Source organism: Nycticebus coucang, chromosome 2 (assembly GCF_027406575.1).
Source record: "Nycticebus coucang isolate mNycCou1 chromosome 2, mNycCou1.pri, whole genome shotgun sequence".
Lineage (NCBI taxonomy): Eukaryota > Metazoa > Chordata > Mammalia > Primates > Lorisidae > Nycticebus > Nycticebus coucang.
Window position 1 is genome coordinate 115,454,296 of NC_069781.1, and position 16,620 is coordinate 115,470,915.

Genomic DNA, 16,620 nt, shown 5'->3' on the forward strand with positions numbered 1-16,620 from the left:
GAGCAGCGTTTCCCATCCATTTGGCATGAGACAGGGAGGGAGGACAGCTCAGACAGAGAGAGCAGGAGAGATCAGGAGAGAGAGAGCGAGGGAGAGAGAGAGAGAGAAGAGAAGAGAAGAGAAGAGAGAACGCTGACTCGGCCAGAATCCTAGCTTTCCGTGATTTACAGGGCGCCTGGCCCTGGCGGGCTGAGGCACCTCCACCGCAGAGAGGGGAGGAGGGAGAAACAGAGAAAGGGAGAGACACAGGGAGAGAGATGGTATCTTTTAGGGGAGCAAATTAGAAGCCAGCAGATCACGGTGGTAGGGCCAGGGCACAGGGAATGCCCATCTGTCCAGGTCTGGACAAACTGCCAGATGAGAAGTAACCCCAAATCACGGCCCTGCCAGCCTTGCTGTGCCATCTGGGGTACTCTCTGGCCTCTCTGAGTCTTAGCCCCTCTCCCATTCCTAAGAGGCTGGAGGGCACCACCCCCAGCCCTGGCAGAACACCCTTCCCCCATTCCAAAATCCACACTGGATCCGGAACCTGCTGCCTCTGCCTCCCCAACCCCCACCTACCACCTGGGCCAAATAAAGATCTATTAAACCAAAGTGAGGACTGGGGGAGGACCACTCCCTGTCTCAGTTTCCCCACTAGAGAAATGGCAGTAAAAAGTGCAGCTTTCACATAGAATGAGGTAAAGAAATGAAGGAGAGAATGAATGAATGAAGGAGGGGCCCAGACAGCCGTGGGAGGAGGTGGCCTCTGCCCAGGCTCAGCCTGATGCCTGGCCTGGGGAATCCTCAGCACCTGCAGCCAAGAGGGATTTGGCCCCAAACCTGGAATAACTAACTAACGTGGTGGTGGCAGCAAGCAGGAGGGCGGCAGGGAAGGAGGCCCAGCACCGGTGAGCAGCCTTCCCGCCGGCAGGATTTATGGAAGCAAAGGCAGCCAGCTCCGCACAGTTCCTCTTAAGAGTAAAAGTGAAAAAGCATTTGAGTCACACTGAGACTGGGACCAGGCTCCCAGAATGCTCCAGGGCCATGCAGCTCCCTCCTCGTGGGCAGGGCCCAGGTGGCACAGGGCGGGCTGGCACTGGAGGCACCCCCCCTACCCCCGCCGGCCTGAGGAGGATCCGGGTCGGATCAGCTAAAAGGGAGCTATTTTAGGTTGGGCTCAGGTTGTAAAATTAGCTGGGGATGGGGGAAGAAGGAGGCCCAGAGACAGAGACAGGGAGAGAGACAAGGGGAGAGACACACAGAGACAAAGAGAGGGAAAAGAGATTGCAAGAGACAGAGACCCACTGGAGAGACAGAGAGACAGGGAGAATGAGATAGAGAGATAGAAAGAGATTGTAACTATGAGAGAGTCAGAGACAGGGAGAAACAGGCACACACACACAGAGACCAAGATGAGAGAAACTGGGGGCATGTGATTCAGAAGATTGAGACAGATAGCCAGGAGTTGGGGGTCCTGCACGCAGCAGTCAGGGTCCTTCTAAGCCCCCCACTAGGGACCCTAGACCAGGCTTGGCCTTGGAGGAGCAGTGGGGATTCCAAAGCTAAGTAGTCTCAGGGCACCCCTCTGGGGTGAGGGGTGGGAGTAAGTGGGAGAATCTAAGGGCAGGAGATACCTGAGCCTTCTCTCTCTCCTGTCTCTCAGCCTGTCTCTGCCTCCTTGTCTCTCTGTCTCTTGCATACAGCAACTCTGAATAATTTTTAGTTTCTCCATTGTTTTATTTCCACCCCAAGCCCTCCTTTTGGTCGATCTTTGCCCTGTTCCTGGGGAAACTGAGGCAGAGCCAGCAAGTTCTCTGGGGGCAAAGTCAGGGCTCCAGATCTTACCACCCCCTCCCCAGGCAACCTGCATGGAGGCATCTCTGACCAGTTCCCACAGGGGAATTCCAGGGCAGACTGATGCCTCTGCTCAGCCCTCTTGCCTGGCTCTCTTGAGCTAGTGTGGGAAGGGTGGGGGGCACCTTGGAGGTGCCCATCCCATCCCATAAGCCCAGAGACTGCGAAGTCTTCCCAAGGTCACACAGCAAGGCAAGGATGAACCCTGGTTGTTCTTGGGAAGCCTATTATATCTTAGGATATGCCTATTTGGGAGAATCCCCCCAAAAGTTGCTCAGAAAGGGAAACTGAGGCCTGAAGAGAGGCAGATAATTGTCCAAGGTCACTCAGGGGATCACGGGGAAGATAGGCTTGAGACCCCTCAGCACCGGCCCCCACATTCCCTGTGGGAAGGCAAGGACTCTCAGTGACAGCTGGTGGGGCCAATGAGAAGGATTCTGCCACAAATGGGGACCCCAGGGTCACACATGGGGTAGGGTACCTAAAGCCTCAGCATCCACACACTCCCCACACAGTGCTGCTTAGGACCCCTGGCTCTTGGCTGGAACCGCACCTCCCAGCGCCTGAACTTTACACCACTGCCCCCTCTTCAGAGCCAGCCTTAGCCATGTTGCCCTCTGGGGAAACTGAGGCCAGATCTCACCAGCCTAAAGACACACAGTAAAATGGGGGTGGGGGACAGATCTGGAAAGTAGAACTTGCAGTCTTGGGGGTCTCCGAGGGAGTTGGAAGCCAGAAGGCGTCCCCTGGGGGAGCAGCCTGGGGCAGGGACAACTGCCCCTTTCCCTTACACCCCTGTGGTCATTGCACAAGGCTCAGCTGGGACTTTCTGGGAGCATGGCCAGGGGTGAGAGGCTGCAGGAGCCGGCAGGGGCAGGTGCCGGGCTGGCGAGGGCGTCTGCAGCGCCGCAGTGCCAGGGCCAGACCCCAGAACGCCCGCCTCCCGGCTCCTCTCAGTAGCGGCTCCAGAATCCAGAATTCATGCGGCGAAAATACCAGGACGGTGTTGGGGAGGTGGTGGTGGGTTCGGGAGGAGGAAGAGGGGACAGGGGACACCAAGCTGGAACGTGGAGCACCCTTCCCCCGCTCCTGGCGCGTCCAACTTCGAGCGCCCCCTCCCCCTATCCACGCACACGTGGGCCAATAACTGGGGGACAGGCGGCCGAGGGCCGGGTGGACCCGCACAGCCTTGGTGGGTGGAGGATCCGGGGACACGGCGGACGGGTCCTCTTCTCAAGAGGCCCAGGGTCCATCCACGACTGCTCAGATTGCAATCATGGGCAGGCTGGGCGCCTTACGCACAGCCCTGCCTTCGGGTCGCCGGAGGCGCCCCCTCACTGATATTCTCGAAGTGGAGGGGGAGCGCGTCCCGAGTGGGGGGAGGGCAAGTCTGCAGAACGAGCCCCCACGTCCGGGAGGGGTAGAGAGAGAGGTCCTGAGAGTCGAAGGGTGGGGAGTGGTGGAGGGGACAGAGCAGGAGTCTCGGGTGGGGTGGGGGGTCCAGGGTAGGGGTTCTTAGCCAGACCCATCCCCCACTAGACCCCAGCCCTTGGAGGGGGCATCCTGGCCCGAGTGGCGGGAGGGACGCGCGCCTTTTTTGTCCCGCCTCCTTGGGCTTCAAAACTCCGGGCCCGGGATGCTGGGGGCGTGGGGCTGGGGCGCTGGGGGCGCGGGCGCGGGCCGTACCTGAGTCAGGCAGAGCGGGGACGAATACATCCCGGGCGCGGCGGGAGGCGCGGGCCGGCCGGAGCGGGCGCACTGAACTTACTGAGTCATTTTTCCAACCCCCCCCACCCCCCGCGGCCGAGGCCGGCGCGCTCTCCCCGCCGCCTCCTCCCTCGGTCTCCCTCCTCCCTCCCTCCCGTCTCCCTCTCCTGGGCCCGCCTCTCTCTCTCTCTCTCTCTCTCTCTTCTCGCTCTCCTCTCCCGGTCTAGGTCTCTCTCTGGGTCTCTCTCTCCTCCTCAGTCTCTGTCTCTCTCTACGTCTCTCCACCCTCTGACAACCTCTTCCCTCCCTCCCCCAATTTTCTCCCCTCCCACCCTGAACCTCCCACTTCTCAACATCCAACTTTCAAAGAAACGAGGGAAAAAAGGGCGCCAGCGAGGAAGGAAAGCCTCCCCCCCTCCACGTCTCTCGGGCCCCCACCACTAACGCCAGAATTTCCAGTCGCCTGCTGCCGGGGTCGGGCATCAGACCCGGACCAACGCGCTGCGGACGCCAGGACCACAGCAGTTCCCCTAGCGGGGAAGGGGGCACTGGACGGTTGCTGGACGTTTAGGGGCCAGAGGTGGATTTTTAAGCGCACCCCCACCCCTCGCCCGGAGCTGGCCGGGAAGTTGGAGAAACGAGCCAAGGGGGGGGAGGGAAAGAATGAAGAAGTGACGTGCGCAGAGGCCGGCGCCGGCGCGCGGCTTTCCCCTTAAAGATGTACACCCAGGGGTGCCTTGCGGGGGATATCCCAGAGCACTTTCTCTACTTTCTCCCACCAGAGCCATACAGGGGCTACTGCTCCCCAGAGAGAGGGACTTGGGTCCGGCGTCCCTCTCCTGGCTAGAAAGGCCTGAGAATAACACAGGACACTCCAGCAATCTGCAGTTTCCAGCTGCTGCCAAAGGGGAAGGGGCAGGTTGGCCTAGCACCCTTGCACCCTCAATTTCCACAGCATCCCAGGATGGCGTCCAGGAAGCATTTCCAGCTGGCCAAACAAGCCCTTGCAACCTCTTACCAAGTGTCCAGTAATTCCCACCAGGCCCTGCAGTGTGCCCATTTTACAGATCCAGAAACTGAGGGAGGGTAATTGTGGCTTGGAGCCAGCCTATCTGGCTGTGGTGCCCAAATTCTCAAAGCTCTGCTGTTCTCCCTCTAGAATAACAGGGCACAGACTTGGCCTCCCCAGAGTCTGAGCCCCTAGGGCATCTGATGACAGGAGCCTCAACCCAACAATCACTTCGGAATCCTCCCACTTAACTCAGAGGCTTCCATATCTCTCATTCCCACCTCAGGTATCCTTCCCAATAAAGTGGCCCAAACAGTGCCCACCTCATGGGGTCAGTTGTTAAAAGCATAATGACCCTTAGTAGAGTCAATGTTCACTAAAACATTCTTAGAAAGCTTGGCCTTTTTGAGTCATTGCTATGAGTGTCCTGAGGTCAAATGGTACACTCTCACCAACTGGGGTAGCTCCCCGCACCCAGAGGACATGCAAGATGCCTGTAGCCCTGTTATCCTGCGTTACAGCAGAGGAAACTGAGGCCCAGAAAACAGACACACTTTCCCAGGTGTGTCACCTGGGCTAGGAGTGGCAGGATTCACAGAGCGCATGTCCCTGGGCCCTGCTAGCTCCCTGCTGCATAGGGGTGACAGTGCTTAGCAAATCATGAGCACTCCATGAATATTTTTTTTAACCCACTGTGCACCAGTGGGGGGCATTTATAGCCCCAGGATGAGCCTGTAATCCTAGCATTCTGGGAGGCAGAGGTGAAGGATCATTTGCGCTTAGCAGTTCAAGACCCCGTTTCTACTAAAAACAGAAAAAATAAGCTGGGCATTGTGGCAGGTGCCTATAGTTCCAGCTACTCAGGAGGCTGAGGCAGGAGGATTCCCTGAATCCAGGAATCTGAGGTTGCTGTGAACTAGGCTTAAGTTATGGCTCTCTAGTCTGGGCATCAGAGTGAGATTCTGTTTAAATAAGTAAATAAATAAATACATAAATAAATCCCCAGGATGAATAAGTAGGAGGATGTCTGGGTATCTGAATGCCAACATAATATAAAGCAGTATTTTATTAAAACATGCTATGAACACATGTAAGGTAAAATCTAAAATTCACATTTAAAACATTTAAAAGTTGAACTTGACTTCAGGCCATTCTCCTAGCCTGCTGAAACCCGCCCCCACCCCAGATTCCATGCCCACCCCCATTGCCTGTAACCTTCAATGGGCAGTTTAGGATCCTTTCACACTAGGATTCCTTTTAAAGGTAAACTTGAGACAGCACAGATTGTCTCTCTAGGAACCTTAGTTTTCTCATATGTAAAAATGGTAATGACTATAGAAAGCACCTTGGAAGACTGGGAAGATTGGAGTCCTTTAGACAGCATGTATGCAGGGTATGTTAATATTACTGGTGGTGGTGGCAGCTGATAGACCCTTCTGCAAGGGCATGTGCAGAGACAACTATCCCAGTTGGGGTAGGAGGGGGCCTCGCAGCATACACAGAAGGTGCACTAAATGCACAGAGCAGGGCAGTTGTGATGCAGGGCTGCTGCTGGCTCTGTCTCCACTGGCCATCAGTTTAACCACACAATGCCAACACTTTTCCCCTCATAATGTAGCACTTTGGGAGGCCAAGGTGGGTGGATTTCCTGAGCTCAGGAGTTCCAGACCAGCCTGAGCTATAGTGAAACCCCATCTCTAAAAATAGCCAGGCATTATGGTGGGTGCCTGTACTCCCAGCTATTCGGGAGGCAGGAGGATTGCTTGAGTCCAAGAGTTTGAGGTTGCTGTGAGTTATGACACCAGGGCACTCTACTGAGGGCAACAAAGTGAGACTCTGCCTCAAAAAAAAAAAAAAAAAAGATGATGGCAGGTGGAAACCCTCTGGGTTGTGAGTGAAAATAACCATAGCAGTGCCCTGTGCATAGTAGTTTCTTTTAAAAACAGTTGGTGGATTTGGATCTCTGTGTGTGTATGTGCATGCATGTGTGCGTACATGTGTGTAGAGCCCAGAAGGTGTGTGTGTGATTCAGCTCCTGGCATTTGGAGCACGATCTGGCTCATCTGTTACAAAATAAACATGTATCTTCCCTACAATTGATTCACACTTAGGCTCCGCTATAATTGTCCCAGATACAAAAGGGTTGACCACTACCCAATAACATTAATGCCAACTATTTGGAAGCATCTACCATGTCCACCTGTGAGGGGCCAATGCAGTAATTCTGGCATGGGCACAGGCTGGAATACAATGCAGGTGGATAAAACAAGAGACTTCCAAGTGAAGGGGGCTCCAAGAGACAACCAAGGGGAAAGCAAGCTTCCCACGCTTGGCACTGTGGACATCTGGAAACAGATCATTTTCCAGGTAGGGCCATCCTGGGCACTGCAGGGTGCTGAGCAGCGTCCCTGGCCTCTACCTACTTCATGTCAGGAGTTCCTCCACCTCCCCAGTCATGACAACTACAAATGTCTTTAGACACTGTCAGGCATTCCCTGGGGACAGAATCACTCCTGGTTGAAACACACTGTTGTAGACTCTGCAAGGAAACTCAAGACTTCATTTGGAATTTTTAAAAGAGTACACAAGTATTTATGAAAATATACCTGGATCCTTTATGAAAATACACAGATACTGTATCCTTTGTAAGAACATACAAGTATTCTCTAAACAGATATGTATCTGTTACTTGTGCAAATGCTCTGACAAAGCTCTGGATGATGGGCAGCGCCTGTGGCTCAAAGGAGTAGGGCACTGGCCCCATATGCTGGAGGCGGTGGGTTCAAACCCAGCCCCGGCCAAAAAACTGCAAAAAAAAAAAAAAATACTCCAGATGGTAACAACCCTGGAGTGGGGTACAATTTTTTCCTGGGGATATGTTCACCAATGGCTCATGTAATTAAAAGGAAACTTCTGAAAAGTGAGTGCAATTCACACAGCAGCTCAGGCAGGGAGGCTAGGTCTCCCTCCCCTCACAGTAACACCAAAGCTACTGCACCCAGAGAAAAAAGGACACAACGATGTAGGGAAACATTTACACAGAGTGCAGTGTGCACTGGGCCAGTGCAGTGTGTACTAAGCCCCTAGTACATGGATGGTGGTGACAATGCCACCACCTCCCTGCAGCCCTTGCAGAAGGTCTTGTTTGGTCTCCATTTTACAAATGAGAAACTGAGGCTCTAGAAGGGGCAAGAGAGGTAAAGGTTAGCTATGACACTGGGGCTGGTAGAGATACACACACCACGCAGAGATACACACATCACACAGACACACACTGCAACAGAGACATATATACATACATCACACAGACTGAAACAGATACAGAGACCCTACATGACACACAAACACAGTTAGACACATATATAGAGACACAGACACACACAGAGACTCACATAAAAACAGATTCACACATACACAGAGACTTGGCCTCAAATAACACATGAACACACAGGCTCAAACAAACACCCCTCCCACACACACACATCACACAGACATATGAACTTAGTTATACGGACACATAGCCACAAACACAACACTCTCACAGTTCCCCAAAAGATGCCTCTTCATAAGCACATGTGACACAACTGCCATCACACAAGTGCACACACAGGTATGAATACACAGACTCATCCACCACTACATCCACCCTTTTGAACAACCACACACACTTACAAACACACCCACACCTACAAGTGGGACCCTCACAGCATCCACACACAGGCACACACACCATGCTCCTTCATCACAGCTGTCTCCACCAACCCTCCCCAGAGCTGGGCTCTTTCCCCCACATGCCCTGCAAGGACATGGCAAGGACATGGAAAGGGGGGAGGATGTGGTGCAGATGCCTGTGTCTGCCTGGGTCTGTGCATCAGTGGGCATCTGTGTGTGGCTGTGTGTGCACCTGTCTGTGCAGTTATGCAGACACCTGTACATGAGGGTGTTGGGGTGGATGCCTTGAGCCTAACTATATGCACTTGTCCTGCTGTGCACAGGCAGGGGTGGAGGGGGGCTGTGTCCCCAAGGCCAGGACAGTCCACTGCCCAGGAATGCAGTGGGAGTGTGTAAAGTGAGGCTGAAAGCAGGTGCAGAGGGTGGCCATAACTCCAGTGTGACTCCCAGTGTTTTGTGTTATGTGTCACTGTGGGGACTGGTTCTTCATCCCTTCCCAAACAGCCCCCTCAAATGGGATGGGGGTTTCAAGAAAAAAGTAGACTCCAGGTTGTCCTTGGAGTTTTCATATTTATAAAATTATATCAAACGGGGAGGGGGGGGTTGCCGCGGGGATTCCCCTGGAGAAGAGAAAACAACTCTGGGCCCGCCCCGACTGGTTCGTCCATTCCGTGGCAAGTGCAGGGGTAGGGCTGTGGACGGGTCCAGATGCCCCTCTGGTCCTTGGCCACCCCCCAGTCCTGACCTGTGCTTCTGCAACCACTTACTCCTCGGGACTTCCACGGCCGCGGAAGGAGGGAGGACCCCCGCTGCCCCGCCCCCTGGGGCAGGTCCCCGCGCAAGCGCAGCCTCTGGCTAGCAACGTCTCCGCCAGTGATCGCATCCCGGCGCCACCTCGCGCCTGAACCTCAAGCCCGGACCACCTCGGGCCGCGCGGATGCGGGACCCCGAAGGTGGGGAAGTGGAAGGGCTGGGGAACAGGGGGATGAGACGAAGAGACAGCTTTGCAAAGGTAGAGAAAGTGCCTGACCCCCAGACAGCAGCTAGGGTAACAGGAAAAAAAGGAAAGCGGGGGCAAAGCCAGGCAAAGGGTAGGGGTGGAATGCAGACCCATCCCCAGGGACACTCAGCGCTAGAGTCACACGCACATAGCGACACCCAACCGTCCCATGGAGAACCGACACAGTTCTCTACTCCTTGGCAATCCCCCTACAGCCACACACTCACACGGGGACATTCCACGGTCACCCAGGGACACACGCCCCGGAGACCCAAAACACAGACGCACAGTTTCACAACACCACCCTGCAGGGACGCACGGCAAAGTCTCCCAGTTATCCAAAACAGACAACACTTGTTCCACAGCCACACAGTGCTCTAACGCACACACAACACACACAAGCACGTGGATGCGCAGACACAGACAAATAAAGGAGAGGACACGACGCGCCAGGACCCACGGACAGGTACCGGACCACCCAGCCGCACCGACCGCGGACGCTCCCGCAGATTCCGGTGCTGCCCCTTTTGGGACCACAGGTGACCCACACGCACCCCTCTAGATGCGGACGACACTGCCGCCAGCAGAGCGGACACCGGAACCCCCAAGTGTAACCACTGCAGCTGACGGGCCTGAGACGCGCCGGGCGGAGACCCGGTGATCCCTCCAGGCTAGGACCCGGAGCGAGCCGCGAGGGAGCTGGGGTCGGCCGGGGGGCGGGACCGGGACCGCTTGAGCGGAGGGCAGGCAGGGCGGGTGCCCCTGCGCCGCGCCGAGCTCCGCCGCCCGCCCGGCTCCAAGTTCAAGGCGCCCGGCGGCGGCCGCGGCACGCTCTCCGCCCCTCTCCGCAGCGGCCATTTTCCGCTAGCTGGCGCGCCGAGCTAGCCCGGGCTGGGGAACCCCACGGGGGCCGCTGCGAACCCTGCCCCTCACAGTCCCGCAGGACGCCCCCATCTTGGCTCGGGCTCCCCAGCGGGCTGCGCGCTCGGGGGTCCTGCGCCCGGGACCGCGCCCTCCCGCCGCTTCGGGTCTGGCCCGGGGAGGGGGCGGGGGACCCGGTTATGGGGGGCCTTCTCCTGGGAGCCCCGCCCTCCCCGCTAACTCCGCAGAACCCGCGAGGGGCCCCCCACTTGGGGTCTCCCTCTGAGCCAGCGCACCAGCTCCGCCCCCAGCCAGAGGGGGGGATCGTGGGTGGGGGTCCCGCGGCGATGGGCGAGGGGGGGTCCGTGTATCTAGCCCCTCCTCCAGACGGCCCCCGCCTCTTGCCCCCCAGACGTCGCAACTTTCGCCTGGAGCCCACGTACCACCCCAAAAAGTCCCCGGGCGAAAACGAAAGTGGGGGCGGCGACGTACCATGGCGCTGCTGCGAGGAGGCGAGGCCGGCGCCGGAGCGAGCGCGCTCGGTCCCCGGTGAGGGGGGGCCGGAGGCGGCGGGTGGAGGCGGCGAGGGAGGGCGCGCGGGGGAGGGAGGGAGCGCGCGAGGGAGGGGGCGCGCCGCGCCCGCCCCCCCCGGCCCGCAGGACCCTCCCCTCGGCCCGCCCTCCCCCCCAGTCCCGCGCGCCGCCCGCGCCTCAGGCTGCTCCGAGCCGCCGCTCCCGCTGCGGCGGCTCCGGCTGCGGCTCCATCCCCGGCCTGGCCCGCGCGAGGGGAGGCTGGGCCAGCGGCTCCGGCGGCTGCGGGTCGTCGGGCCCTGGCCCCGCTGGCTGCGGAGGGAGCAGATCCACCTTCGCCGCGGCGCGCGCGCGCTCGCTCTCACACACACACACACACACACACACACACACACACACACGCAAGCGACTCGGGGACACAGGAGGTCCAGGCCTCCTCGACTACACACGCGGACACACACCGCACACTGACGCGCGCAGACCCACACTCGGCGCCTGAAGCGCGCCGTTAACACACAACCTGTGGGTGTTACCGAGACACACGAGGACCCACACTTACGGCCGATGGGGTGTTTCAAACACACACCTCCTACAGGGGGCTAGCACAGACGCACATTCACAATCTGCGGGGTGTCACCCAGAGACTCACACAGACTGACTGTCACAGAAAGATACCTCGGACTGACCCATTCATAGACCCCCAGGACCCCTCCGCCAGCTGTCCTGGCCCATGACTGCAGGTGTCATGGATACACGCAGTTACACACACGCACAGCGTGGAGACAGGACAGACTGGAACACAGACTCCGACACCGAGGACGACAGACCTAGAACAGCCCCTGGCGGTGGAGAGTAGGCGCCCCCTACCCGGGTCGGGATTAATGGCCAGGCCTCCGCAACGCGGGAGGGCCCGGGCCGAGGGGGGTCAGTGCCCCCGCCCCTGCCTCGGGAGCCGCTGCTGGTTGGGACGGGTTGCTGCAGCGCGCCCCCTCTCCACCCCTAGCGCGCTCCCGCAGTCTCCCCTCCTTTGACAGCCGCAGAGTAGGCGCCGCCCCCTACCCTCCAGCTCTGCGTCTGGCGCAGCTGGGGAGGTTGGGGTTGTTGGGGGAGTTTGGGAGGCCCAGCGGGTGAAGGGAGTTTGCGTTATCCAGGATTTCCCCTTTGGGAGTTACCTGCTTCTCCAGGGAGGACACCAGGGTTAGGGTGATAACAAGGGCTCTGCCTACTAAGTAGGTGCCCAGTAAGTGTTAGGCACATGCTATGTCTCTCAGCCATCTCAGGAGCATCTCTCTTTAGACGCTGGGTTTTCTTATCCCTTTACACATTCCTCTTTCCATATTGCAGAAGAAACAAGTGAGATTTAGAGAGGGGAACTCACCTTCCTGAGGTCAGCCACAAGCCTAAAAGTCTCTAACTCTTTCTTTCAGGGTTCTCTAGGGGGTGGCAGGCAGGGAGGTTTCTGGAGGCCTCCTCCCTTCCCACTGATTTGAAGGAGGTACTGGCAAGGGCAAGGGAAGGGTTAACAGGCAAAAGACACACACACACACCCAGCCATCTCTAATCTGCCACTGTTAATTCCCAGCTCCAATCCCCATTCCCTCCCCAGCCTCAGGAATTAGGTACATGGTGGAGGGGAGGGATGGTTTGATAGAGAGGCAGGGATTGGGGTCCACAGGGCAGTTAATGGAGGGCACAGAGGTGCTGAGCCCAGGGCTCAGTTTAGTGTCTTTTTCCCCCAAGAAGCCGTCACTGCACCTGCCTAGCCCCGCCCCTAACCCTGCCTAGCTCCACCCCAAAGCCTAACTCTACCCCTAAGGCTAAGGCTAACTTCCCTTCCTGGGATTCAAACCTAGACTGTTTGCATATGGCTAAGTGCTTTACAGGAGCCTACTCATTTGCACCTTGCTGATGTGCTTTGAGGTGGGTGCTATTCCCTTCATCCCCACTTCCTAAAGGAGAAAACTAAGTCTCAGAGAGGTTCAGACACTTACCCAGTGTCACCTGGCTGGTAAGTGGTGATGGTCAGAGCACCTAATTTTAATATCTTTTGTAATCTGAATAGACTTAGAATTTCCCACATTATCAAGCATAAAGCCAAAATAGTAGTTAGCATATAAACAGAAGAAGTTGCTGTTATAATTTTTAGGCCCATAGATTAGTTTTGCTTGCTTTTGAATTTTATAGTGGAATAGTGGAATCATACAATATGCACTCTTGTATCTGATTACTTTTATTCAACATAACATTTTTGAGATTAATTCATATTGGTGCAGTATAGCAGTTTATTCTTTCCATTGCTGAATATTATTCATTATATGAATATACCACAATTGTTGTTCCCTTCACTTATTTATGGACATTAAGTTTATTTCCAGGCTTGGCACCCATAGCACAGGGGTTACAGCACCAGCCACATACACCAAGGGTGGTGGGTTCGATCCTGGCCTGGGCCAGCTAAACCATAATGACAACTGCAACAAAAAATAGCCGGGCATTGTGGCGGGCGCCTGTAGTCCCAGCTACCTGGGAGGCTGAGGCAAGAGAATCGCTTAAGCCCAAGAGTTTGAGGTTGCTGTGAGCTGTGATGCCACAGCACTCTACCAAAATGAAATAGTGAGACTGTCTCAAAAAATAGTTTATTTACAGTTTTTACCCATTGTGAATAAAAGTACTGTGACTATTATTGTAAAAAAAGAATTTCTCACACCATCAAATCATGGTTCCTTTTTGCTTAACATTTCTTCTCTCAATCTATTTCCTTTCACATTTTATAATAAGCAGCGAGAAGAGAACAAGGTTGCACTTTCAACACTTTGCTGGAAGTTCATTTTGTCTAAATGTCCAAGTTCATTGGTTATCAAATTCTGCTTTCCACATAACTATAGGATACAACTCTGCTATGTTTCTGCCCATATATAACAAGGATCCTCTTTCCTCTTTATGTGTTGACTTGTCATTTTTCTGCTGTAGAACATTACCAAAAGACAGACTGATTAGCAAACATGTTTAAAAGGTTTAGCTTTCCTAAGACAAAAGAAAAAGTAACCAAACAATAAGAACATAACAAAAGACAAAACATGGGTGGCCAACAAGTACATAAAAAGATGTCCAGTTTCACCCACACCTTTCCCTACTCACAAAAATTGATTCAAGATGGATAAAGGACTTAAATTTAAGGCATGAAACAATAAAAATCCTCAAAGAAAGCATAGGAAAAACACTGAAAGATATTGGCCTGGGGAAAGACTTCATGAAGAAGACTGCCATGGCAATTGCAACAACAACAAAAATAAACAAATGGGACTTCATTAAACTGAAAAGCTTCTGTACAGCCAAGGAGACAACAACCAAAGCAAAGAGACAACCTACACAATGGGAAAGGATATTTGCATATTTTCAATCAGACAAAAGCTTGATGACTAGGATCTATAGAGAACTCAAATTAATCCACGTGAAAAAAGCCAACAATCCCATATATCAATGGGCAAGAGACATGAATAGAAGACAGACGAAAGAAGACAGACGAATGGCTAACAAACATGAAAAAATGTTCATCATCCCTATATATTAGAGAAATGCAAATCAAAACCACCCTGAGATACCATCTAACCCTAGCGAGAATGGCCCACATCACAAAATCTCAAAACTGCAGATGCTGGTGTGGATGTGGAGAGAACGGAACACTTTTACATTGCTGGTGGGACTGCAAACTAATACAACCTTTCTGGAAGGAAGTATGGAGAAACCTCAAAGCACTCAAGCTAGACCTCCCATTTGATCCAGCAATCCCATTACTGGGCATCTATCCAGAAGGAAAAAAAATCCTTTTATCATAAGGACACTTGTACTAGACTGTTTATTGCAGCTCAATTTATAATTGCCAAAATGTGGAAACAGCCTAAATGCCCACCAACCCAGGAATGGATTAACAAGCTGTGGTATATGTACACCATGGAATACTATTCAGCTATTAAAAAAAAATGGAGACTTTACATCCTTCGTATTAACCTGGATGGAAGTGGAAGACATTATTCTTACTAAAGCATCACAAGAATGGAGAAGCATGAATCCTATGTACTCAACTTTGATATGAGGACAATTAATGACAATTAAGTTCGGTGGGGGGAGGAAAAGCAGAGAGAAGGAAGGAGGGAGAGGGGTGGGGCCTTGGTGTGTGCCACACCTTCTGGGGACTAGACATGATTGCAAGAGGAACTTTACCTAACAAATGCAATCAGTGTAACCTGGCTTATTATACCCTCAGTGAATCCCCAACAATAAAAAAAAAGATGGGGCGGCGCCTGTGGCTCAGTGAGTAGGGCGCCGGCCCCATATGCCAAGGGTGGCGGGTTCAAACCCAGCCCTGGCCAAACTGCAACAAAAAAAAAAAAAATAGCCGGGCGTTGTGGTGGGCGCCTGTAGTCCCAGCTGCTCGGGAGGCTGAGGCAAGAGAATCGCGTAAGCCCAAGAGTTGGAGGTTGCTGTGAGCCGTGTGACGCCACAGCACTCTACCCGAGGGCGGTACAGTGAGACTCTGTCTCTACAAAAAAAAAAAAAAAAAAAAAAAGATGTTCAGTTTCATTAGGGATCAGTGGAATGTATATAAGGTCATAGTGAGACCTATTTTATCCCCCATTCTGTTGCCACCAAATTGAAAGTGTCCAGCAATAAAATGTGCCAGAAGCTGTGGACACACAAGATTCTTCTACACTGCAAACTATTTAGAAAGCAAACTGACATTAACCACAGCACTGAACATTCATGTGCCACATAACATGGCCTTTGCTCTCCCAGATACAAAGTTCACAAGAAGCTCTTGCTCACTGCCACAGGAAACATGCCCTAGAATGTTCATCACTGTACTGTGAAATGCAAAACCCCAGAAACAACACAAATGCCCATCTCTGAAAGAATGGGGAAATGCACTGTGGGAAATTCACCCAATGGCTTATTAGTCAGCAGTCACATTCTCCAACCACAGTCAAACAACATGGGCCAACCTAGTGATATAATATCAAGTGGAGAAGCCCCCATATCCTCTTGATGAAGTTCTAGTAGCTAAAATGAAATGGCATTCTTTTTGAGTACAATTATTTTTTTTTTTTGAGACAGAGTCTCACTGTGTCACCCTTGGTAGAGTGCCGTGGTGTCACAGCTCACAGCAACCTCAAACTCTTGGGTTTAAGCAATTCTCTTGCTTAGCTGGGACTATAGGTGCCAGTCACATGCCCAGCTATTTTTTTTTTTTTTTTTTGCAGTTTTTGGCCGGGTCTGGGTTTGAACCCACCACCTCCAGCATATGGGGCCAGCACCCTAATTTCAGCCACAGGTGCTGCCCAGCTATTTTTTTTTTTCGGTTGGAGTTGTCATTGTTGTTTTTTAGCAGACCCAGATGGGCTTGAACCTGCCAGCCTCGGTGTATGTGGCTGGCACCCTTACTCACTGAGCTACAGGCACCCGCCAAGGTACAATTATTTTTAATCAAGAAAAAGGCCAAATACCAGATTCAAGAGTGTGGAAAACTTTGCGGGGAAGGGCCCAGTGAGCAGAATGGGGAAGATACATTTTGGGGTGTGGGTTACTGTGAAAGTTCTATTTATCCTGGTGGGGTTGAGTTGGCAGGTATTTAATAGCAAATGTATACATTTATTAATAAATAGAAAAATGATGAGAATAAATAATGAGACTGAGATGAGACTCATTTCATCATCTAACACCCAGGTAAATAGGTAAATAACTAACTCAAAATAAGAACAGACTGAGAGTCAACTGGAGCCCTATATAGAGTAGGAGTTTGTTTTCCACTGAGAACAATTTTTCACTGTGCCACTGAGAACAGGGCTTGGTACATAGTAGGTACTCAATAAATACTTGTTGAATAAATATGAAAGTCTCAGAGGGGCCAAAAGCCTTATAAAATCTCATTTTAAAAGAATCATATTTGTGACTATGTATCTATTAAATATATACTATGCATTATATAGTATACATAATATATTTATATA

The 16,620-nt window shown here is 53.2% G+C and overlaps 1 protein-coding gene across 6 annotated transcripts in view; it reads right to left on the bottom strand.

Annotated features, from left to right (window-relative positions):
• The window catches only part of NFIC (nuclear factor I C), an 80,387-nt gene extending 69,435 nt beyond the window's left edge, over positions 1–10,952 (bottom strand). For 5 of the 6 annotated variants that reach the window (XM_053580364.1, XM_053580336.1, XM_053580329.1 and 2 more), the window contains exon 1: positions 3,523–3,662. In XM_053580364.1, the coding sequence (XP_053436339.1) occupies positions 3,523–3,552 (30 nt within the window). In that variant the 5' untranslated portion in view covers positions 3,553–3,662. Of the gene's footprint in view, positions 1–3,522; positions 3,663–10,577 lie in introns of those variants that run through there. The other variant, XM_053580343.1, reaches the window with a different exon arrangement.
• Between the last annotated feature and the right edge of the window lie 5,668 nt (positions 10,953–16,620).